The sequence below is a fragment of the Barbatula barbatula genome (genome assembly GCF_947034865.1).
Source record: "Barbatula barbatula genome assembly, chromosome: 24".
Lineage (NCBI taxonomy): Eukaryota > Metazoa > Chordata > Actinopteri > Cypriniformes > Nemacheilidae > Barbatula > Barbatula barbatula.
The window spans coordinates 1,718,601-1,744,762 of NC_136787.1; the positions used below are offsets into that span (position 1 = coordinate 1,718,601).

Below are 26,162 nucleotides of genomic sequence, written 5' to 3' on the forward strand. Positions count from 1 at the left end.
TCATTCTTCTGATAAAATACCTTTTATTTCACAAAAATATGCAGAGGATAAGCTTATGTTTTACAGGCAAATGCATATGAAGCGTCTATTTGCAAAATGAGATAAAAATCATGTTTTATTATTGTGCATTCCAATAAATATCAATCAAACTGCAGTTGGTTTGTTTAGATTTAAGCCATTATAACTAAAACAAACATGATAATGATTTTTTTTCTCATTTTGGAAACAAACTCTTCATATATATATATATATATTTATACACAATGGACATGTTTTTTAACAGGCAACAGTAGTCCAATGTTTCTAATCTCATCCATTTTACATCCTGCATGCAACACGAAAGTAAAGGGAAAAAGCTCATAGTGATCAACACATTTATGACAAAGTATGTATCATCTCTCCAGCCAACCGTAGATTATTTGTAAATGTTTCTTGCAATTTGGGTCATGTGATATATACAGTAGCCTATTTATAATAAACCAAAAGTCTGCTGTACTTCTTCATAAGCAGACACGAATTTCTGTTTCTCACAAACTGCTGTCCTGACATCATCCATAACTTTACAAAATTCAGTTCTGAGTGAGGAAACAAATGTATGACCAAATAAACTACAAACCAATAGACCAACACCAGTATTACTACCGACTTGTTGACGAAAGCTTCTCTGCATATTTGCAAGGAAAACTGCTGGTGATTGAATCTCTAGCACCAATCTTTCCAGACAGTATTAGCATAAATACTGTAGTCCCATAATACGCTAAGGCTGGTGGAATAGAAAGCACAAATAACATACGTTAGATTGCCAATGGTGCAAATATGCATAGAGAAACAATAACACTAAGCAACAAGGTTTTTATGCTGGTTAAGTCTCTTCACATCCTGATTGTAACCGCTGAGTAAAGTGGTCTAAACAAGTCTGTATAAATAAATATTTTCTGTGAAAGGCGCAGGATCATGTTCGTCCAATCATTGCACTCGGTTCTTAAAGAAGAATGTGCAATTTAATGCTAAATGTTAGCTTGCTATACTGTTAGCCTCTCTGAAATCCCCCACCCGTCCTTTAAGTCAATTCTGCAACAGCAACTTAATTAAAATCCTAATAAAAAGAAATAAATGCATAAGATTTTGGCTTTTGGGCGCAGTTGCGGAGACTGCCAAAAATTGTCAAACACATTAAGCACAAACTACTTAAAATAACTACAGTTTTTGCAAGAACCAAGAGCTTCAATATCATAAAATTAAAAAGAATGTGTTTGAAATTATAGTTAAAATAATATATTTTGTCATGTATAACAAAATGACATAAGGCATGCACTTGAGCTTTATAACACTGGGGAGAACTCATGGCCAAAAAAGATATGTATAGAAATCTACAGAAGTTTTTGTACAATATAACTGCATGAATTTATAACAATATAAACGTGTAGATAAGCCTCAAAAGCATTTCATATCATGAATATGTATTAGCTTCAACATAGAAATCAGATTCCACCTCACAAATGCGTACATACAACATTGTAAGACTGATTTACATTCATGTCTCGATTCGCTGCACTGACAATGGGCAGGTTTTGTAGAAGTCGTCTGTGCTTTGAAGGTCTGTGCCAGCTGTGAATTTGTGTGTCCTCCGTATTGATAATCATGCTGGAATACAACAAGCACGTCTGAGAAAAATGATCAATGCAGACATGTCCACCTGTTATGAAATTGTTCTTTTTGTGAAGACCTCTGCAGGACAAGATACAAAGCAGTCTTGTGTGTCTAAAGCACTGAGGGAAAAAACGTTGTGTCCATCATAGAGTGCCAAGACAGCAAACATTCTGTCATCCAAACAAAGCTGCGAAGGTTCAGCCAATGAGGGAGTTTGTCTGACACAGACAAAACCGTTTTCTCCATAATGCCCTATGTGCTCCACAAATCCAACCAACTGCAAAGCCTTTTCACAGCATTCCAAGCGTCACAAATTGAGTAGAGTTCTGTAGAGGAAGGCAAGAGTAATACAAAAATATACTTTGTGAAATAAAATGTTTCACTGTCCCAAGAATTAGCTTTCAACAGAAAGAAATAAAAAAAAAGAAAGACAGAAATCGTCGTGTTTTTCTATTGCATTGTGCTACATTATCGAGCTGTTCACAGTTCACGGGACTCGGAGCTCCGCTGAAAGGAGCCCATCCCCTGAGCAGCGAGAGGAGAGGTGGATTGTGGGTACTGTAGTCTGTCGGTGTTGTGGTGACTCCCTATCGTGGTGCCCTTTGAGAGCTGAATCGCAGATTTCATGCCAACTTCTCAAATCTGGAAAGAATTGAAAACAAAGTAAAGAAAAATAGTCGATGAAATTGAAATTCAAAACAACTTCTGAGAGTCTTGTGTGACAAGAATTTTAAATGATGTGTCGCTATGCTACGCTAGGTTGGGCATGTTAAAATAAGTGAAATAAGTCACGTAAAGATAGTTTGTGCTTCACAAAAACAAATGATTAAACATTCAAATTTGGAATAACATGATGATAAGTCTTTTCTGAATTGTAAGACACTCGAAGCAAACCGGCTAATAAAAAACAGACGGCTGTCATTTAAATCATCATGTTTATATCTTGCGATTCTCCCACTTGAAACACAAATTTAGATCTAAAAACGATGACATCACAATGCACAATTCAAAGGAACACATGCCGTTTATTCCTCTGCTTCTACTAAACAAGACCATAAACTATATTTGACTGTAACTGGATTGGGTACAAACTTTGCTATGCTTTTAACAAAGACCTTTTGTTCGGTTTTGTTGTCACTCTCAAAGTTCTGCAGTGTGTAATGTGACCTATAAATGACATCCAATCACTTCCTTATAGCCAATGTGAAAATACAACACCCAATTTAGTTGGTTCTGTCATCTTGGGCAAAGAGAAGGTATCACCCTTTAAAATATCAGAAGGTTCTCCAAGCATCAACATTGACAGTAGCCTCTCCATAAATAGAGCTTTAAGCGTGCGTTCTCGTTCACCGCGTATAAACAGCGCAGACCTCAGCTCTCGCTCACTTTAGATCGGTATGGACTTCATCTTCACCATGGAGGTCAGTTCTTGATTCTTCACATTGTCTTGTTTCTTTTGTCGCACCCTTTAACAGTCAAGAAAACAGCAGGTGTCTTATCAATGCCAGATCTATAAAAAGGTGTCATTTACTAAATACAGATAAATCGTTGGCCTGGAATTCTGGTTCTATCTGCGTCTGAGCAGTTTTGAGGACGAGCTTCAAAGTTTTTGCATTCCATTAGGGAAAAGTCCCAAAACAAAGAAAGAACATCACATTATTTAAATCAGTTAGCACAGAATAACTCAATTTTGACAAAAATCGCAGATAGAACCTTATCATTCAAGTCGACGAAATGTAAAAGGATGCAAGTTATTCACCACAGAAGGGCTATGATGGTCAGTAAAACAGCCACCATGACTGCCGCAAACAGCCCCAGCAAAACCAACAGCCCAAGACTTCCAGTCTGGTCTACTGCTGAATCTGAGGAACAGAAGAAAGGAAAAGTGATGATTTACTCATTTTTTTATTTATAAATTAATCATTTACTGGATGTGCGTTTTTGCAAGTATTGAACATGTTGCGCTGATCTGCCAAATCGAGTCACAGATTCGTCAAAAAAGTTTACCATGTTGGAGACCACTGGTCTTGAAGAACATAAAGAGCCATCAATACAAGTCTCAGTTAGCTAATAAAGAACACATGCTGGTGTCTGCCACATGACAGCATTCTGGAGGGCTGTTACATATTGATTGGTCAAAGTAGGATAATGGGAAAAGCCCAGCCCCCTAAACAAGTCCAAACCATCTGGATGATGTTTAGAGGGAGATTTGGATCAAGACAGTAAATACGCAGTATCAGATGCGTGCAAGTTAGCCCGGCCAAGACTTCTCAGTTATTGTGGGGAAAAAAGGTCAATCGTCTAAGTGAGAATTGACACGGTTTAGTTATTTACTTGAATGAAGTTTCGAGTGGTCTATACCTGGAGACTTCTCTGTTGCTCTGACTGGAAATGAATTGAAGACTGGAATATCAAAAGGTTCCTCTGTTGGCTCATCCCAGGACTCTAAAACGACAAACGTCTATTTTGAATAGAATTCGATTCATGAGCAGCTCCAGTCTATAATGATGTCTGCAAACATATGTCTGTTTCTGTGTGGGGTCACTCACCGGTCCACGGGCGAGCCTCTACAACATGACTCCACTCGCTCCACTGGCTGTAGTTGTTTACAGCATCTTGAGCTTTGACCTGGACCTGATGCAGATGACCCGCCAAAGCATCCATAATCCTTAGACTGATGTCTTCATCTGTTTCCATCTGAAAAAACACCAACGGATACATTTGCTGAAAAATAACATCACTGTCAGACCTGCTGGAAGTATTGATGCTCCGCTCATGCGGAAACTCTCCCTTGAGGGATTTTAGTGCATATTAAAGAGTGAAAAATTCTAATGAATCACACTGGAACAATAACCTCTGTGTTCACACATGACTTCTATTGACAATAGAAAAAAAAGCTTGCAGCGAAGTGGTTAGAAAAAGCAGCCGGCAACGTTCAGAGGCAGCATTTGTGCAGGAAGGCAGCTCAGAGAGACAGGCTTCCTAGGCAGCGTAAGGGAAGTGGATTTGAATAATAAACAGAGAGCGTCTCTGCAGTAACTAATCACATATTTGATTTTCTCACTAGAAGTTACTGAAAGTGAAAATTTAACTTTTATAGTTAACATTTATACAAAACTATTCTCCAAACGGCATTTTTATATTTTCAAGCTTAATCCTGCTCGATCAATCAATCACCTTCCTTGCATGTTGTTATGGAAACGACAGGTTCTTTCTACTCGCTTGTCATTGGTTAGCTGCGGAAAAGGTGCTTGACGGAGTGTGTTAATTGTTTACAGTTTTTCTACTTCAAAAGATGCTCTGAGCTGCAGAAAAAGACTCCATAGGATTATAATGTAAAACAAACGCTAGACGCTTCAATAAAGAAGTCAAATGTGATCACAGCCTTACTCAAGCTTTCACATACAGTGGGATGCAAAAGTATGAGATTCCATTATTATAGATCACTGATTGATGTTTCCTGACAACTTTTGTGACTCGGACCAAGTTGCAAGCTGTAGCTCTTTGGGGTTAAAACAAAACCGAAAAGTACTGCATCTGACGTCTGACACAGTAACGCTGCAATTTACAACAGGTTTATTTTCACTATTAAAAACAGTAGAAGAGTCAATAAAAACATTATTCAAAACATTTAATATTTCTACGAGCTGTCGGAGCCGATAGGCTTGCGGTTAAGTGCTCCGACATATGGAGCTGTTGTGCTCCGGGCGACCCGAGTTCGAGTCTAGGCTCGAGGTCATTTTCCGATCCCACCCCACTTCACTTCCTGTCCTCTCATCAAAAAAAGCTGTCCAATTAAATGAAGAAACGCCCCAAAATAAATCTTCAAAAATATATATATTTTTACGAGCTAAAACATATGTTCCACAAAAGTTTTTTGTCGCATTATATTTCATTTCGAAACATGTTTATAATGGCTTTCTTATTCTATTGTCAGCTGAAAGATACACAAACAGGTCTGGAGACAGCTAACATCTGGTTCTCTGATGAAAGCAGCCTCATGAAACAAGATAAGATCAGTCCACGCAGGGAACGAGAGAACTCAAGATAAGCGGTGTGTGTGTTTGTGTTACAAAGAATACATCACTGTTTATTAGACTCATATACAATCTGATTACAGACACATAAGAAAATAAAGAGAGATGTTATTCTGGTGACTATGGGCGTGTTCGCATATGCCATGTTTGGTCCGCACCAAAAGCACCAAACTTCAAGTATGAACTAAGATGTGTTAGAGACACTAAGTTGATTTTAAATCAATCTTGGAACATTCAAGAGATCAAAGTATTGAAAACAGAATTTGATGTACCATGCAAAAAAACACAACAGCAGACGTATTCTTCAACTTGAAGAACATAAAACTTCCCCACGAGTCCAATGGGGCTCAACTGGTCTTTTTACATCCCGTTAACATAAATGAGTTGGATGCTGGTGGCCACACATACAGTGTATGCCCATTAAAGCCTTCCACAAGACTTCTGACGTCACTATTCATAGAATGGATAGAGAGGATCAAGTGTTTAATGCAGGTCTGCCCAAATAAAAGTCATGCGGGCTGGAACAACAAGAGGGTTAGTAAATGATGGCAGAAGTTTGATTTTTTTAAGAGCGTTTATACCTGTAATAAATGTCTGCATGTGTTTACATACAGTATAAACACTTTTTTACGCAACACAACCCACCCTGAAGAAATACGCTGCAGTCCGCAGAATGTTATTTCAATTTCAACTAAGGCATTCGCATAGGAAAGAGGCAAATGTTTTGTTTTGTATGGTTTAACATTATAAATACATTATATTTAAAATATCAGTAAAATTAATATCAGCGAACATTAAAATGCCTGTCAGCACTTGGAACAAAAAAATGCTTCTTTTCGTCTTTGTATATTATTAACATGCTGACGTGTTATCGGCACATCTGTAACTTCTTGTGACTAGTGGGGTGCATGCACTTCTGAAGTTATTCGTTTGTGTTCAACTGAAGAAAGGAAGTGATAAAGCTCAGGGATTGTGAGTACATTTATGTGAGAATTATCATATTTGGGTATAACTGTTTTTTCGTGTATAGATGCTGTACAAGTTTCTTACCGATGACCAGAAGCTGGAACCAATTGGCCGGTATCGCAGTAAGAATTTTAATGGAAAGGCGCCCCTCATATCATCAGGCCAGGACTCTGGATATTTCCACTGGACCAGTAACTGGGTGGGCTGACCATCCACCTGCACAACTTTAACATCCTCTGGAGGATCTGGTTTTACTAGAGTCACATAAATAAAAGAAAAGTAATAAACAAACTAATTCTGAGAAAACTAATTTCACCTTTTAAATGATTTAATTTGTAATGTAAAGTGACCAACGAACCTTTAAAAAATGATAGATTACCCCAAAATAAAAAGTTATTATGTCATTATCTATTCAATCTCATATGGTCGAACACCTTTATATGGCTGCAGAACACAAAATCTAACATGAAAACGTCTCACAAAGGAAGTAAATTGTCTTTTGCGTTCTGCCGACAAAAAAGAAGTCACACAGGTTTGAAATCATATGAAGGTAAAACAATGTCAGTTTTTAACTGAACTTTTAATCCCTTCTAGTGTTTTCTGGAAGATGGTAAATCATAATACGCATTCAAAAACATCCTAATGACATTTAAAAGACATGAATGGATTTGTAGACAGACGTACAGAGTTTGTGAACATCTACTTTGAAGATGGTGGAATTGGATCCCAGCGGGTTGATCTCAGTGACGTTCACCAGGAGATTTGCAGACCAGAGTGGAGGGTTAGTGATGGAACATTCATTCTCCCCATTGAAGTCCTGCTTGCAGGGTCCAAACACTCTGGCGTTAGTGCTATACAGAACGACAGAAGTATGTAAGAGATGTGTTCCCTACTGGAAATCAACAACATTTATTTTGCCTTGCTCGCATGTATATTCATATTTAAGTTAAACAATATCAATGAAAATGCAGTTGTTCCATTTACATTTATGCACTTGGCATACGCTTTAATCCAAAGCGACTTCGAATGCATTCCACTATACATTTGTTTCTTCTGTATGTGCAATCCCCTGGGATCAAACCCACAACCTTGAGCCACAGGAAAGCATTTAAGAAAAGACTGCTCAAAGATCAGAAACTAGTTCTGTTTTGTCTCTTTAAACAAATGTATCCCTGGCCCGAGGAAATGATAAACAATAGACAATAATACATCAATGTCATGTTTTTAGTTTTAATGTGCTTAGTGTTTTCCCACATTCCCACAAGTAGAGCCTTCAAATTTGATCTATTCATGTCAAAATATACATTTCCTTGCTCATTTATTTATGAAGCTTGGAAATCCTCATCCTTTAGTGTTGAAAATAATAATAAATGTGTATGAAGTGTATACTACAATTTAGCATTTTCGCAAATGATGGACTGTACCTGTAGGAGGAGTTGTAGAATGTTGGCAGGTGTGATGTTTTAGTCGGAGTCCAGGAGCAGTACACTTTATTATGATTTGGTATACGGCAAGATATATGGACAAAATGAGGATGATCTGAAAGAAGGAAATCAAGAAACCTTAAACACAATTGACTATATTTACAAATCACCATCTGCACAACTGAGCTGTTTAAGTTTGGCACTTTGTTCAAGGGCATGAGGGAACGTGTGGTAGACTAAACTTAAAAACACTCCCGAGTCGACAATCTCACCCTTCCTATCAGGAAACTGTGGAGCTGTGATGTAGTGACTTCCTGTTAGAGGAAGTGGCCCGAGTTAAACAGAGTAAGCGTGTAGTTGTACGCCCTTTCTGTTTCGCTGCTCCCCGGGCACAATGGTCAAGTGTTTCCTTTTAACTGGTACATTTCCTGCTTTCCAACAATCTGTACGAGTAAAAGTGCCATTTCAGAAGCCTCAAGCTATTGCGAGATGTATACACTTAGTGGACAGGGTTGCCAGGATACCTAAAGTTATATCATTATATCAATAACAGCCCATAACAACAGCAGTGAAGTTTTGACACATAAAAAAATGTAAACAACAAACATGTTAATAATAAATAAATTGAATGGAGCCTTCAAGTAGTACTCAATTTAGATTTATATTTATTAGTTTATAAATAGATTTAGCTTGTTTTACTGTTAAATGCATTTCTCTTTTATTTAGATTTTATTTTGCATCGTACTGTTGTTTAGTACTTTTGACACCCCAATTTTCAACATCATGTCGTGTTTCTCAACTGAGTCTAGGCAACCTGGGGAGGAGGAGGGTCTTATCACAATGAAAGGACAACCGGCTGACTGTACATTATCCCGCTTATAACATGGTGGATTGTGTCATGAGTCAATTATTATACATTAAGTATTGATTTGAAATATTTATGAGCTCAGTTGTAACCAATGCAGATCTATCGCGCGGTAAGGCTTTTTCCTTTTGGTATTAAAATCACCATGAAATCAAACAGGAAGTGTGTTTGAAACAGTGTTGCAGTGATTATAATAAAGGATTTATCCCTTCACACCATTCTTTTTCTTTTATTCACTGAGCAGCTGTTATTAAGGAATTACAGACTTTGGAATGTCGTGACTGGCCAATCAGAATCAAGCACCCCAGAGTGCGGTGTAATGTACATCGTTGACAATATTGTCAGGTGTTGATTATAGATATGGGTTTAATAAAACACATGTGATAATAATATCGGAAATATTTCTGTGCCAGTAACTGGTTAACGCTTCAACATAGCAGGTGGTGGTACTGCACCAACATTTTGACAAAATGTCAATAGTTACAAACTCTCTCTCTCTCTCTCTCTCTCTCGAGTTTGTAACCATTGTGGCTGTAATGTCAAAATGTTGGTGCAGTTGTTATTCATTGGCAAAAATAAGAACAGGTAACACTTTAATTTGCAAGTTCACTTGAAAAAACCTTTCTAATATCTGCTACACAACTATGATAATCCCTCAAAAGATGTTCTACTGACTATGAGTAACTTTGCATCTACAGGTCAACTTATTCTATTGAAACAGTCCCTGTAGGCCCCAATGGTATGATTTAAAGTGAATTGGATCTGTTGTGATTGTGTTGCTATGACAAGTATTACAAAACAATAGCTTTAGCCAGAGTAGATGTCATATTTAGTTTAATGCAGATGAAAACAAGTTCATAAGGGATATGATAGTGTCTGATTTTCATTGAAGACATTAGCTGACAAAATGGACAAACCATAACGTTCGTACTTAAAAACATCCTACATATTTGATCAAATAAAGTCAAAACTAAAAACAAGGGACTCTTGTATGGCTGAAGTTGACTTACGTCCCAGCTGTAGTTTGATGGTCTTCAGTAAGGTCCCTCTATCATCGTGGCAGCTGTAGTTGCCCTCCATAGAGTGCGTGGCGTTCAGGAGCGTAAGCGAACCCTCTGAGATCTGCACGTGCCGCGGCTGTACTGAGCTTCCATTGAGCCTCCATTCCACTGGAGACCTGTCGAGCCAGTCCAAAACTCACAATCAACATCTCAGTCGAGAACCTTCACCTACTTTCAGTGCAAGCTTGCTACAATCAAAGAAACCCCAGATATACCTGCGACAAAATAACGCCAACTGACCGGGTATCTTTTTACTCAAGCAAATCTTATGTTTGGCAGTCGGATTCTTTCGGATAGTGTGTGCGTTGGCAAAACATATGGATATTCAACAAGTGCCCTTGCACAAAACACAGACCTGCCAAAATATGAGACTTGGGAATCAAACCCACTTTACTCTCACTAAATAGGTTCAATGTGTCCGAACCCTGCAAGGACTGGCCTCGTGCCCCTTCAGAAGGCAGTTCTTCACACTACTATTCCTCCTTACAGGAAAGCTTAGCGGACTTCTAGTATGGCCTTATGTAGACTAGAGTACATACCCGCCGTGGGAGCCTTCGCATGTGAGGGTGACCCTGGAGCCCAGTCTGCCAAATTGGACGTCTGAAACTGGAGACAAGGAACATGTGACCGGTGTAGTCCAGAAAGGGATTACTCCAAATGTCATTGCGTTATCAAGGCTACAATCATATCAACAGTGTTGAATATTATATAACAGATGAGGTTTTCCATGGACAAAAAAATATAATACATAAAAAAAGAAGTTCAAATTTAAAAGATGTTCTTCTGATTCTTTAAAAAAAATCTCCTGTCGAGGTCAAATTCAATAGTATGTCCAAAACATCCGTATTTTTTGGTTGCTCACTAGCAGACCGTTGGCATTTTCTTCCAGTTATATTCCAGTGGTATAAAGCTGGTTTGCATCAATCAAAAGCGCTATATAAATAAATTAGATACAAAACTAGCCCAAAATAAACATACATACTATGAAGAAAACTGAATAGGAGTTGAAACATCAATCAAAAACATCTTCTGAACAAATGCTAGCAATAGTGTATACAATTATTATGTGTCAGAATCGAAGTATTGAAATGACTAAGGTAAATGAGTGAACTTTTTGAGTACCACCATAGACATCAAATTACAAAAGTTGCAGATACTTGGGCAGATACATTTTATTTAACTATTTGGGATAGCACTGCCCTCCCAGTGACCGATTTTGCAAGCCCTGTAGTCGGATAGTCTACTGGTTTTTAAGTATGCTCGAATAAGCACTTGCATATCCCAATGAGGCCACAGCAGCGGTACAAATATATATAATTTTTAAAATTGTACAAAAAAAAATTGAGAAACTGGCCGGGGAGTTTGATGAATTGAATTGATACTATGAAATGTAGCCCTAATGCTTGTCTGTGTTCAACAAGTAAACCATTTTGAAGTGGTTGTTAGTCTGTCACAAGATAATATCAAAACAGATCATATTTGTGTTAAAATCAATACGCTGTTGTTGGTGTGACATAAATCGCTAACACTTTACAATATGGTGCTATTTGTTAACAATAAGTTTAACAAACATAAACTAAGAATGAACAATACTTCTACAGCATTTATTTATATTCATTCATGTTAATTTTTGAATTTACTGATACATTAATATTGTATTCGGCTTAATTTATTATTACATACAGGAATTTTTAGTCTGTATAATATTTGACCTGTTTTTCCCTCTTATGTTAAACGCGTGTTTCTCGGAGAGAACCACGTTTAGTGTGTGTGTGTGTGTGTGAAGTTGTGTTTTATGCGTGTGGGTGTGTATGAACCTGTGTGTGCGCGTCTCTGCATTCTGCTGGTGTTCACCTCTTTTGTTTTAACTTAAATAACTTGTGTTTTGATCATAGTCAATATTTTTAAATGTACAGCTGCTTCGTAACAATGAAAATTGTAACAATGAAAAGCACTATTTAATAATGTCAAGTCAACTTTATTTATAATCAAATGTTGTCACTGGTATCATTAGTTAATGCACCATGAACTAACATGAATAACTGTATTGACATGAACTAACATTAACAAGGATTAATAAAAAAACTAAATAGTTTATTGTTACCCTGATGTTAGCTAATGCATTTAGTAATGTTAAGTAATAGCACCTTATTGTAAAGTGATGGCCATAAATCAAATCTGATCTTCAATTATCAATGACATGGTTATTATATCAATGACATGATTATTATATCAACGTGGTAAGTCATTTTGAATAGCCTATATAACTTGCTTAAAAACAACTTGAACTGTGAATCTCGTATCCTGGCAAGCAACAGTTCTGAAGTAGCTCCTGCGCAGAGATGCAGAGTCTGTCTGCAAAAGAATTTGCATTACTGTGCTTTTCTGCCTTGTCAGATTTTAGTATTTATATCAGGACAGAATAACAGGCAATTACAGCCAAGTGTGGAACAAAGAGTGGCAAACACACACACACACACACAGTGGGAGTGGCTTCCCTGCATCGCCCAGGGTCTAAGTGTACTCCAGAAATGGTCGTGCTCAATGTCTGCTTTCAGGAAATATTGGCAAAAGCATATTATTTGAAAACCCACCACATTACTCAGATTTCTCCCCTCCAGCCAGCAAAACTGGAGCCACGGCACACATACGGACTGTACTCGGTCTCACATTCATTGTGCAATCTATATGCGAGGCCGTAGAGACCGCGCTCGACTTGAGTTTTAACCAGAGATGTTTAATGTTCTACGAAACCGTGGATGCGTTCCCGGTATGGATTAACAGAAATTCTATAAATCATAAAGGCTTTTGGCGGAGCGTTACAAAATGTATCTGGTTGAAGCCTGATTTTAACAGGCTTCGTCTAAACCAAAACACGTTACAGACATTTTAAAGTAGTCCCATATGCAGGTCTGAAAATAGATTAGGAAAAAAAACCCAGTACCTTCATTGGTCCATATCTCCGAATTGATGTTGACAGAGAAGAGAGAGATGACCCCAATGACTATTAGACCACCAGGACATGACAATAAACTGGGCATCTGTAAAAGACAAACATCATCAAAGCCTGTTAGAGTTGCTTGAATGGATGTTCCAAGTCTAAGAGGGGATCCGATGAGAAATTCCCACCTGCCTAGCAACCAATCAGGCTGTGGGGCAACAGAGCGATTAACCACTCGAATTTCAAGCAATTAAGCCACCGGGACATAAGTGTGCTACAGTCGGACACTTCCATTTAAACAGTACATTTGTTTCCATGCATCGCGGTTGACTGCCCCATTTATGGGATTATGGGAAGTCTGTTTTCTGATTCATCCTCATTAATTGCCGGTCGAAGGGACTCTGGGCTACGTGCGGTGGAAAAACAGCACTGACGTCAAATGAGCCTGGTCTGCTATCAGAAATATGACTCAGAGGAACCTCGTATCAACACGCTGTAAACATTATAAACAAATAAGTGACAGGAGAGCGTCTGTGACCTACCCGTCGAACGCCGTTTCAAAGACTTCTGTAGGTTCAGGAAATATCTGCATGACTCTGGAAGGTTTCATTTATCGACTTATGTATGCAATGTTACGCAATACATATAAAAGTAAAAGGTTTAGATTGTTAATTATAAAAAGCGTCGTAGAAACTAGAATTATGAATACAGAATACGAACGTAGACAATTTAATTGAATATATAATATTTTGACATTGTATTGAGAAAACGGCAATGATACCACATAAGTACATCTTCTCTTTTGTTACTACGGTCTTTGTAAAACTGATTTCTCTATAGAAATACATTTCAACTAAATTTAACTAAATATTTATTGCATGTAAACATAGATAATGAAGTCTTGCATAGCATTCATTTTAGACACCACTGTATTTAACTGCGAAATGAGAATTAAATTGAATTACATAGGGATACTTCACCCAAAAATGAAAATTCTGTCATCATTTACTCACCCTTAGATTATGCTGAACCTGTATAAATGTATTTGTTTTGCTAAACACAGGAAGCAATTTGAAAGAATGTCGGTTCTAATCCACCATTTACTGTCAAAGTAGGGCAAATAAATACTATGGAAGTCAACAGGGGATGAGATTTTACAATCTTTATAACAAACAGGAAATTTACAAACTTCCTGTGTGTTCAGCAGAACAAAGAAATTCATACAGGTTTTGACAAATCCGAGGGCGAGTAAATGACAGAATTTTCATTTGTGGGTGAAGTATCACTTTACCTTAATTCCCACATTTATTAATCTCAATGATATATACTGTGTGGAGAAAAACCCAGAGCATCTTGGGAACATGAATAGTTTATCAACAGTAACAGTAGTGTACAACAGTACGGGGAAACACTGTACATATGATCATTATCATTTTATCAGTCCTCGGCAGTAAATCTGTCAGAATGAAGCAAAATACTTCACTTTAATGTGGTTTAAATGTATCATCATCATCGGACATTGGGAACATTCTTCATACACCAGACTGTCTGAACAGTTTGACTTCTCAAAACCAGATTACAGTGGGGTATGAGTTGTATATGCTATCACAAGGTTGTGACAAGCAGAATATCTACATTTCCCTAAAATTCTTATAATGTCATTTTTCAGGCACACTATATGTAATAAGCCTTGAGACGTGTTGAGCTCACAGCTGTTATTTCATGTCTGGATGTCCTCCATGTTCTCCGCTCTCAAGTGACTGTCAAATTCAGCGGTGAGGTGCAGCACCTCACGTGTCTCATAAAGACTTTCTGTGTGTTATCATCAGGAATCTGCGAGAGTTTCACCCCCTTAAAAGTCAGCTTTACGACTCTGTCATGAGAGGCACTTAGACGCAATTCTGAAGAGTGTCTTGAACTTCAGCAGCCTACAGTAGATTGTTTCAGGGATTCATTGAGAAACTCCCTGAAAGAAATAACATTAAACCTCATTAAGGCCAATACAATAAGGTCACAGAAGAACGGTGCGAATGGGTTTTGTTTTGAACACACAAATGTCATAAGACGCGATGGACTGCTTTTGTAAGATGAATTTGAGCCTGTTTGGGGTTGTAGGTTTAGATATAAATCTCAAAATGGCTTTCTCAATCTACTCAAAATCACGTTATGGATTCACAGTGGATTCACGTATGACTTAAGTCAGTCTCTATTGTAGATTATGTGACTGCACCAGCCAGTCTTCTCACATAAATGTTTGTCTTTTGGAATGATTAGAAAGTGGATGCACCTGCGGTTCTTTGCAATGGAGCCAGGCGGTGTAAAGCTTCATCAACCCCCACCCAAAGGAATGCTCCTAACCACAAAAATGCATCTCCGCACAAGCCCTCAACCTACCAAACCCACAGCCCTTAAAACCAGAGCTGGATGTTGACCACAAGCTAGTAAATGACATATCAAGACCATAAAGCCGTATATATTATCCAGTCTGTTGGCTGTTTGGCTCTAATACACCAAAACAATAGAGCATCTGGCGAAGATAAACGCGGAGTTTGTTAATCCATGTGAAAAAAAACAGCCCTTTCATCCCAATAACACTCCATATTGCCCCCAACAAACATGAGCAGTCTGAAAGATCTCAATTATGTCTTATATAAAAAAACACTACTGTAAAATAGTCCCAAATGAATAAAAAAGATTGCTGACATAAATACGCTATCAGGAGCATACCGCTGACGGTTCATTTACATATTTAAAATTAGGTTTGCAACTAACATTAATCGCTAATGTTTCAAATTTGCAGTATAACGCGTGACTTGTATCAATAATAATAATATAAATTGTGCCTACTGACTACATGTTCTATATCTATACTACTATATCTATACTAAATGTTCTATGACACGTCTAAAAAATAATAAACATTTGTGCTTACATGGCATCGCAAGACACCTTATTGCACAAAGGATGCAAATGTTACTAATATTACCATTTATGAAAATTCAATGGCTTTGGGAGGACTTTTCCGACCACAAGCTTTCATATTTGAATATTCACGCCAAAACACACACACCGCAGCACATATGCCAACCAGATGTTGAGCTTGCACATTCAAGCCGGAGTAAAAATGAAAATTTACAAGCGAGATGCACGAGCAGAACTCAAGATTAATGGCAACTATCAGGTTGTGGAACACACACACACATGTGGAGAACCTTCCAAAACACTGACTCATCGGAGTCGCTATGTCCAAGTGTAGTGCTACTCACATGCCAGTAATCCACCTCAGTAACTGAACTATAGTCTATAAACCTACATACTTTACCTCGGTTCAGTTAAGGAAAATCACTGCACTCTGCCAGCGCAAGAATATTGTTTTACTTCATTATTATTTTGTTTACATTTTTCAGATAAAAACACGCAGGCGACCACATGAACATTGTCACATTTTATTTATAGTGAGACCTTAAAGTAGTGGTTCTGCTTCTCAATAGGGGGCCCAAACTGACTTATTATTTGTCATTTTTTATACGGAATGAACACTTTTCCAGCTAATATCAAGTTCTGGAATGTTTTTGTGAGCTGGAGAGGGCCTTTAAAAATGATCGAATACATTGGGGTGGAGGGGGTGTCTTGGACCGAAAAAGATTGGGTGCTGCCTTAGGTGCTGTTTCCATTACCTCGTTGTCGTTCGAAAACTGTGCTTAAAAGCGAAAATGAAAAACGATTCACAATGAATATCTGTTAGTGATTCCAATTGATTCACAAATTTTAAAGATCTATTTACTAAACATAATAACTTTTGAACAAGTACGGGGGAAATCAACAGCAAAAGCAGCACCGGGACCTTGGCTTTCAAGAGTGCACACCTCACGCGCAAGCACAGCAGAGCGTTTAGGAGCAGTAGAGAAAACCAAATACAGTCAGCCCTGTAGGACTAAACTGCAAGACAAACGGAATAAAATGTCTCTGCATCTGCTCTGTGCAGTAAGTGAGCGGCAGGAATAAACAGCGCCTATTCTAAAGTCTCCGTTTTCAGGGGTTGAAAAGCCTGGAGTAGTGTTAAGGCGTATCCGTACCAAGAGTAATGCGTTTTTAGGAAAATGCACTAGTATAAACACCGCCTTAGAGGCATAGGTCCAAAACTACATAAATACAATTTCTGTCATCACTGCTTTATGGTGCTCAAAACCTGTATCAGACTTTGTGTCTCCAATGTGTTTCTGGGATTTGAACCCACAATCTTTGTCTTGCTATTGTAATGATCTACCGATGAACACAAAAACGTTGTCTTTTACTGTCAAAAGTTGTTGTTATTTATTTGTTTAAGTGAACATTTAAAAAAAAGGCTTATGTAGTCCTTAACATTAGCAGGCAGTTAGCTTTAAATCACAGTAGGCCAGCTAACGGCTAACTCCATTGCGAGAAAGAGATTAGAGCAGAGGAGGGGTAAGTGAGAGAGGATGGAGAGTAAAAGGACCTCGGGGGACGCAAGCTGCCTCAAAGTAGGACAGCCGGCCAAGAAATCACGAAGGAATGTGTGAGTCTCGCCAACTTTTTATGTTTCTTTCCATTGAATTCCAACGTGTGCTCTGTGGGGTAGATATGCCTGCCAATGGTGAGGCCAACTCACCACAGCGCTGTGATAAGAGATTTTCATAAATACTCTTTACTGATATTATATCGTTTTCAAGCGTCAGCTGTGCTGCAACAATTGTATCTCGTACTTTGTCGAACATAATCGCACGTCATCAATGTTTATGCATGGAAAATTAAATTGCCATTGTTGATAAGGTCTACAAGTAAGGATATCCTGAGTCCTTGGGTGAGGTGTTGCACTCACGAGCAAAGCCACCAACAAGCATTCAAAAGCTTATGATTTTCTAGTATGCTAGCAGAGCCAGTAGCATCTGCTTTCTGAGGGCTTCTTTGACCCGAGGAAACAATTCCCTCATTTTAGAGCAGTTTGACATTTTTTCCCCCACTAATTATTTGAAGCATTTCAGGGCAAGTCTAAGCATGGACCACAACAATGAGTCACCGAGTACCGTGCAGTGGTTTTTACAGGGGAAAATGCAGAGAAGAGGTCTGAAAATAGACAACGTGCCATGTTTGGCCCATTCACATTCCAGCTCATCAACACGTCCGAGTGGGGAAAAAAACTGTTGTTTTAAGTTGACAAATTCTACGGTGACAGTTACTTCCTATACGTGACACATACAGGCAGGGGCATCATGAAGAATTTGTATAAAAGCTACAACAAAACTGTCTCAGTCAGTGTAGGCATGAAAAGACATGACCAAAACGAAAAAAGGTTATGTTTGGGCATATAGTAGCTTTTGATTATAGCATGCAAAGGGACTTGGGTTGAGAAAAACTGCTTTGACATTTGATAGCACCTTTTTCTGTGTTCCACAGTGAAAGTCAGTTTGGAGTTACACAAGAGTGGGCAGATGATGACAGAACCTACAGTTTCAAGCAAATGATCTGTGGAAAGTTTGACTCAACTGGACTGACCAAATCAAGACATTTGAACGGTCGATTTCTGCTACAGCATTTAACATGCATACAGTTGTGCGGTACAAATTCTGTTGAGCCATAAGGCCTCTGCACAAGGACAGAATAATACAACAGCACGGTGGCGTTCCTAGAATACCTCCCCATGTAAAAGGGCAGAGCAAGGCAACAATAAAATAACTTCAGAGTTCATGGTGTGCTGGACCAAACTGACATTTATGTTAATCGCGTTTGCTTTTCCATGGAAACGAAGGTGTTTTCAGTTTAACACGTTGACGGAATCATAACTGTTAATGTCATTTGTGTACTATCGTTATACAGTATTTTCTATTGGCAAATATTGTCTGCTTGACATGTAGCTAATGAAAAGCCAAAGAAGAAAATGCAAACTAAAGCTTCCTTACCATCAACGATTAAAGTATAAACACCCTTCTTTGCAAAAATACAAATTTGATTTCCTACTCATGTCCTTGTAAGTTTGAGATAAGATGCACTGCAATGCAGGTCTTTGAAAAAAGAAAGACAGTGGATCAGCAGATCTTCACAACATAAGACTTTCAAGAGATTCAAGGAAAATAAAGCTGTAAGTAATCTTCCCTGTTGTTTGGATAGGCAGTCCAGGATGTGGATACACAAGGGACTGTGGCCTGTGTTCTCTCTTTGTAACTTGAACAAAGACCACCCAGAGCCTTTCAGATAAAGGTATGGTTGCAAATAATTGACTGGCAGAGCTTGCAGGTCCTCAGGCCAAAAACACAAGTCTTATCCCAGAAGAGAAGGGAGGGTTTGGAGATTTATTGGGAGACAATAGATCACTCAGTCCAGGAACAATTTGAAAGATATTCATTGAAGATATGGACTTAGTCCAGATATGAACTCTGGATAAAATACAAATCAAATTGGGCAAAAACTAACAATTCTGAGTCTCCCAAAGACAGACTGGAATTTCCATTACTTTGGGAATAACACTATAGGGCAAATGCTTTAATGACTTAAATTTAGAAGGTTCTGGAAAAAAAGTTGACATACCTTTGAATATCTGAAATCAAGCCAATCAATCTGCTCACAGAATGTATTGTAAAAAAAAAGAGGAAAAACGTATGTGGACTGTTGTACTGTCGAAAATAAACATCAAAAAAGGGTAAAACCCCATATTTTCCATCAATACTTGACAGGCACATTCTAACTGCACTTATATTGATAAACAACTATGTTAAATCACTGCGTTGTATCCTCACTCTTGTAGGTTGCTTTAGATAAAAGTGTCTGCTAACGCCTAATTTTAAATTGCATAATCTATGTGCGTCATCATCTATGCTCAAAATCGCCAACCTTTTTGCAAGGTTCCAATGATTTCTAGTGGAGAAGTAAATTTAGCCTGGGTTATGACACAGCAAATAAACAAGCACACCAAAGCAAGGCTTGTTGGAGTTGCCCAACCAATGCCTCCGTGATGCCCTTCTACAGGAAGCAAGTTAATGATCTAATAAGACCAAGAAAAAACAACATCTGGCTTCAGTTCCCTTCCATGCAACGTTTGGGCGGTTTGACAGATAAAGACTTTGAAAAACGACAAATTATGAGCGTTTTCGAGCTGGCCATTACATCAGACATCAATCTGATGTGAAACGGGGATAATAATGCATGGATAGGTACATTATACAAGAGCTATCATAGCCTCTCAAGGCTGGAATTTCCTTAGTCACTGGCCAGAACAAGATGGCTACCAGATGCCAGCTATTGACTGAGCTTTTGGCTGGTTTCCCGGCTAGACTTGCAGCCTCAGCCCGCTCTGCTTGAAGGTAGACTGTGCAATGAACACTTATTCTCACTTTACTCAACGGAGGATTAAACAACAAGACAAAACACTCCTCATATGATTGACTTCAATGTTCTGTGGTTCCCTACATGGCCTGGAGACTTGATTACAACTTGGTATGGCACAAATGTTTTCTTGTGCGCAGTGCCTTTCATGGAACTTGCACCAGACTGGAACCCTGGTCCCTTGTTTCGATATGCTGCAGTTGTGAGTCATGGTTACAACCAAACTTGGAAACTTGACCCAACAACATTTGCCCCAGTCGATTCGCTACCTGCTTCCACGAAAGCAGGCCATAAAGGAACTCAAAGAATTACAGGATCTCTCCACTGCAGGGCCCCTCGGACAATGACAGCAGTCAACACCAGCCTAAAATGCTTGGCATTTAAAACGGCGCCACAGTCCCGCTGCATGTAATTACAGTGGCTGTATGGGCCAAAATTCACTACGATATGCAACCACATCATGAAGTGCGCAAAAGTCCGAAACTTGTCATTTTATCCAGCCAATGTGTATCTATGTCAGCCAACATTTATGCACCTGGCAAAGTTTAGACCAGAAGAAAGATGTAATAGCACATGTTTCTTTAGTCCTGTATCTGTCCTGAGGAGTATGGCTGTGGAGTCTCATTATATCCTATCATAGCCAAATGAGTCATGGGCAGTATAAACCCGAGGAGTTAACAAGTGGTCTAAATAGTTTGTTGAATGCTCTGCTGTGTTGTTTATCAAGTGAATGACGGTCTCAACTTGATAGTTGAAACAGCTCCCCATGGAGGAGATACTCACCATCTGACCTGTGATGCCGAGCAGAAAGGAGAAAAGGTCACACAAACAACCAAAGATGATGACAATCCAGCAGCCAAAGCTTTGCAAAGCGTCAAACAGCAAGACGGAGAATCAGATTTAGCCTGCAGGTATATGTATTTGAATACACTTCCCAAACAGAGGGGAGCTCTCTCCAGAAGATAAAGTAGTTTGTGACTATGACTCACACCTGCTGGGAAATGGCACATATTCTGTTACCACTGTTCCAACATGCTTGGCTCATGGAGTCCTTGTCTCAAAAGAGAGAAGAAAAGAAAACACAGCATCCAGTACAATCAAACCTTTGGCAAACAGAACTTTGCTTAATTGTCCTTACCGACAGCAGTCACATGTCTATCAAACATGCTCTTGCATTGTGTGTGGCCATTCCTCAGACAGAATACAAGTGTTTGAAGCCCCTTATTAAATCTGAGCGACAGAGAGAAATCTTTACAAGTTACCGTGACTGGCAGAACTTCTACTGCCTAAAATCTAATCGCCAACTATTACAAACAAGTCTCAGGGGAAAATAATAATAGGTGTGCATATTCTGGTTATTTTATTCCTCCCAGTGATTAGAACACTAAATGTGACATCTGAAAATATTACACAGCACTCCCATTAGCTGAATGACTCCAGGTGCAATTTTAGGGAGAAATCTTGCTATTTTATTGCTAAAAGCCTTTAAAATACTGTTAATTGTATATAATCCCATAAGTCTTTCTCTTCTGGAAATATATCCTAGTATGTGCCCAATTTTATTTTTACTTTATCTAAGAAAAATGACCACAGTAAAAATGATACAGTATTGTAATGTTATTAATTATTGTATGTCATTAGGTCATTCATTTAACTTCTTTGGTGTATATTGCAATTTCAAAAAGTATCATATCTTGAAGTGAAAGAAGTGCGATCAAATTGAAACCATAAGTTCTAAATCGCAGCACGGGTTGGGCAATATACATAGAATACTAGATATTATCTAGACACGTGTGTTGAATGTCAAATAACGTTGAAAATGAATGTGCAACAGATGGCACAAATACCCAATTTCACTCATTTCCCTCCCACTTTATGTCTCAGAGGTAGCACAAAACAAGACACAGGTGTGAAAATAAGGTGGAAGTTAATAGACGTACTATTTGAATGGTTTGGTTTTCAGAAAACAGATTTACATTTGCCATAGGACAATTGTGACAAAAATATGTTTATAATTCTAAAGCAAAAACAAAAAAACACGTAAATATATATAACTAATATATATGGGGCATATTTCTAAAATTCCTGGTTTTGGTTTGAAATAGGGATGCGCCGATAAGATACCTGAAATCTGGGTATAGGCCGAAGTTTTTGCAGACGATGATTTGTTTTTATCCTATCGGCCAATTTAACAACAGCTGATGATCAGGGCCGATATATCCTGTCAGTCAAAAAGGAAAGGAATACGCAATACATGCTTTTCATAAGGGTTGGATTTTGGTACTTGGCAGAATGACAACTTCTAATAATCTGTATCAGGATTCAATTATTTGCAGATGCTGTCAATCTGTTTTATATATTAGAATACCGTACATACTGCAAAGTGTACAGCCAATGTCAATACGCTGTTTCATGAAATCCAATGGCAAGATTTAACACAGCATGTGGGTAACCTCAGGAGCTTTACCAGGGAGCGAAACGTGTGAACTGAGAGAACGTAAACAAAAAGAATTTCATATGCCTCGCACAAACTGCCACATTCTTACATTCATCAAGAAAGCAGACCTCAAGGACAAGGAGATGTAGACCGTATTTTAGCCTAATTTCCTCTCTGTGGGCGTCAACAGAACTTTACACTTTCGATTTGTAAACGAACCCAAACCTATCCCAAGCTTTTCCTCAATGACCCGCATTTCAGTTTAATGAAGGGGTTGCTAAAAACTCAAGATGAGCACTATCTCCGCAATATGATCACCACCAAGGTTCTCTCTTAATTTGACAGTCCTACCCAACATTCTCATAATGCCTTATGTTTGTAGCACTTATACAAATCACTGAAGCACTGCTTGTGTAACAAAGTTCTTACCCTAAGCAGTGGGGCCTTGTCTACGTTCCCCCAATATCCAGCCTTGACCCCAAGCAAAAAACAACCTGTTTTTCGACGAGCGGGGAACTGTGTTGCTGTTGGCATAATGCTCCAGACTGAGACGCGTGCAATTCTTGGCATTTCATAATTATTTTGTGATTTTAATATTTTGAAGCACCTAACCGACCTAAACCTGACCAATTCTCAACCTTTGGTTGGACTTTTTTACACTGAAGCCGTACGATAACTTTAGATGCCGTGTCCGTTAAAACTTAAGCCGGAACATTAGCTAGATGCAGTCGATCGCGGGAGCCAATACCTTTCATGTTCAAATCAACAAAATGACGCGATCGGTCACGAGACACGGGAGAGCCAATGGTATCGAAGCTGACACAATTCTCGTAATTTTTGAGGGTCGTCTTTATAAGATCTGTGATTTACGTTGGACGGTGATCGCTTTCGCACCTGTTCCTAGTACAAATCGATCGTTTCGCATTGGTACCATTTGGATTATCTGTATTTTTAAACGACATTGTGACTGCTTGGACCTTGTGTTTTATATTACGATAAAAAACCGTCACATTACTCAAACTGTAATGTGAACAGCATCATGTAAACGCAACAATCCTGGCCGTTAAAATTAAATCAAACCCCGAAACATCATCATGCAAATTATATCCAATATACAATTTCATAACGACAGTAAAAGAAGCGTGCCATGCACATCGAAAAACGACACCATGGGGTACCCTGCGCGTTAAAAAGTGACGCAGAGGGAAGTTGACCGAGCGTCAATATGTGACGAGTCACGAGTGAGAATATGTTCAGACTGTCTGAGTTTGAGCAAAATGCCTGTTATCATACAAAACTATTGTGACCCTTAAAGTTTGCAAACTTATCAGTTATATTTCTTAGTGGCTAGTAAGGGTTGCATGTATTTAAACTCGGTCTATGCTGATATAGAAATAATGATAGCCTTATTGCTTTTCCAGCATCTCACATTGTGAGCGTTTCATTTGAAAGAGTTTGTGTCAAAAAATTCGTTTCAAATTGATTCTTTTAAACGTTTAAATCATGAAATGACTTGCTTAAGCTTCCTTAAGACCAACTAGTCGAACCGAGAGCCCACAGACTAGTCCTTTTGGAAAATATGTTGTCTTCTACAAGCATAACTCTGGCTGCCAAAGCGATCGCTTTCAGTGTTTAAAATCCCATGTAAGGCCTTGGAGCTGCTCGGAACCCAACACACCGCTGGCATGCCAGTGAGATGGTGGACTGGGACCCCTTCACGAGGCCCTGTTCCCCTGACAGAGCACAGAGTTCTCCACTTTAATTTGAAATTGATTACAGCCACTCATAACGTCTGCTGAAATATGAGCTCAGAAGGATCGCTCTGAACGAGGAACAGAACTCGGCAAGTCCGAAAACCAGAGAGGGGGTTTGAGCTATGGATTCCAACCAACTTAAACTCCAATACTGTCCTTTTGCTATGCCAATATAGGACTTTCCTCAAAAGAAGTTCTCTCATAAAAGTGTTTTTTCTCAAATGTGCATTCCAAACTCTTAGGATTCAAGGGCGCCGTGATGTTCTCAATAACAGGTTTATGTCTGCTTTGAAAACTTCAAGAGTGATCTGCATCATCAAAAGAGTTATTTATGAGTGAACGTCTGACAGTTCAAATTGTTCGAACCAGCAAGTTGAGGATTCAAATTACAGACATGTCGTCACAAACAAGTAAAAATGAAATCTAAAGCAAGTGCATTTAAAGCACACTTAACATGCAGATACAAGTTGAAATGTGTTTGTGAAAGTACACCACACAAGCGAGGACAATGCGTGCTTTTGAGCCAGGCGCATAACCACATAATGCCAAGTTCATGTGTGCATTCTGCAATGCTAGAGCTAATAAAAACATATCAATATTAGGCAATATATTCAGACTAGAGAACGACCAAAGAAAGATCTCACAAATGTGCTACCCCTACAATCTTGAATACTCACTACTGATGATTACTCGCATATGTTTTCAATTAAAAAACTACTAGTAAAAAGACTAAACAAAAAACATATTGGTTGTGTTATGCCTATAACTTTTGAATAATTTCAATACTAAGAATAATTTGACAGTTTAAAACCTAAGCATTTTCGCACTTTTTTAAGAACTGACAATAGACAATATCGTCTTTTTCTCACGCATCAGTTTTTGACAAGAAAGCGTTAAGGGATAATAACATAAAGCCAAATAACGGTGATGTTCGTCAAGTCCACAATGCATTTCGACCAAGAATCCAACAACACGCTTAACACGTCCCCGAGCTGCACGTTCCGTACTAACTTTATATCAGTACTTGAACACTTAAAGAGGGGAAGCACGCAGTTTAAGACATGCGATACAGCTTATCCTCGTTATCCGGGCGCAACAAACAACATGACCTTCCATCGGTCACAAAACTTTCCTCTTTTAACATCAACTAGCACCTTTAACGCTTAGCTCGTCGTGTCTTTGTGGTTAATTCTTACCTTACTTTTCTTCAAACATTAAACGAGCATTTTGAAGCGGTTCCTCTCCATTGCGTCGCCTGCGCTTTAACTTCGCAGTAAAGTCTGTACAGTGTTGCGCTGTTCCCATTGGAGAAGCGCACCGTCACTACACGCCTGGACTTCCTGTCCTGGGCGTGTCCTAATGGCACACTCCACACTTATCTGTCGTACTGTGTTTTTAAAGCGTGCAGTGTGTCTACTGCCTGGAAAGGCTTGAGTTAGGGACTTTGAGTTAGGGAAGTGCTACAGTACATTTTCACCTGAAACATGGAACTGTCCATACACAGTAATAGCACGTGGCGATTCCAAAGAATTACATGGAAACCACAGTTTGCAAAAATGTGAGCAAGTCCAGCTAAAGTCATTCTTGGAAAGTCTACTTATAATCATCCTACATAATGTCAATGTGAAAATGTCTTTTTACTTATTACGCGGCTCGTTGGAATGCTTGATTCTGATTGGCCGGTCGCAA

General features: G+C 38.7%; 1 protein-coding gene across 1 annotated transcript; it reads right to left on the reverse strand.

Annotated features, from left to right (window-relative positions):
* il11ra (interleukin 11 receptor subunit alpha) lies at window positions 1-25,844 on the reverse strand. Its single transcript, XM_079447887.1, has 12 exons — window positions 25,670-25,844; window positions 12,948-13,044; window positions 10,543-10,609; window positions 9,953-10,119; window positions 8,078-8,192; window positions 7,338-7,504; window positions 6,738-6,907; window positions 4,200-4,347; window positions 4,012-4,095; window positions 3,410-3,512; window positions 3,037-3,116; window positions 1-2,292 (listed from the first exon to the last, which is right to left on the reverse strand). Exons 2-11 carry the CDS (start codon window positions 13,042-13,044, stop codon window positions 3,038-3,040), a joined length of 1,197 nt encoding a protein of 398 aa, XP_079304013.1. The 5' UTR covers window positions 25,670-25,844; the 3' UTR covers window positions 1-2,292; window position 3,037.
* Window positions 25,845-26,162: the final 318 nt, after the last annotated feature.

Coding starts and splice junctions, on each gene's coding strand:
- il11ra (XM_079447887.1), bottom strand. CDS start 13,044: ATGCCCAGTTTATTGTCATGTCCTGGTGGTCTAATAGTCATTGGGGTC. Junction 10,120..10,542: donor TGCGAAGGCTCCCACGGCGG/GTATGTACTCTA, acceptor CTGGCTCGACAG/GTCTCCAGTGGAATGGAGGC. Junction 4,096..4,199: donor AGAGGCTCGCCCGTGGACCG/GTGAGTGACCCC, acceptor TTGTCGTTTTAG/AGTCCTGGGATGAGCCAACA.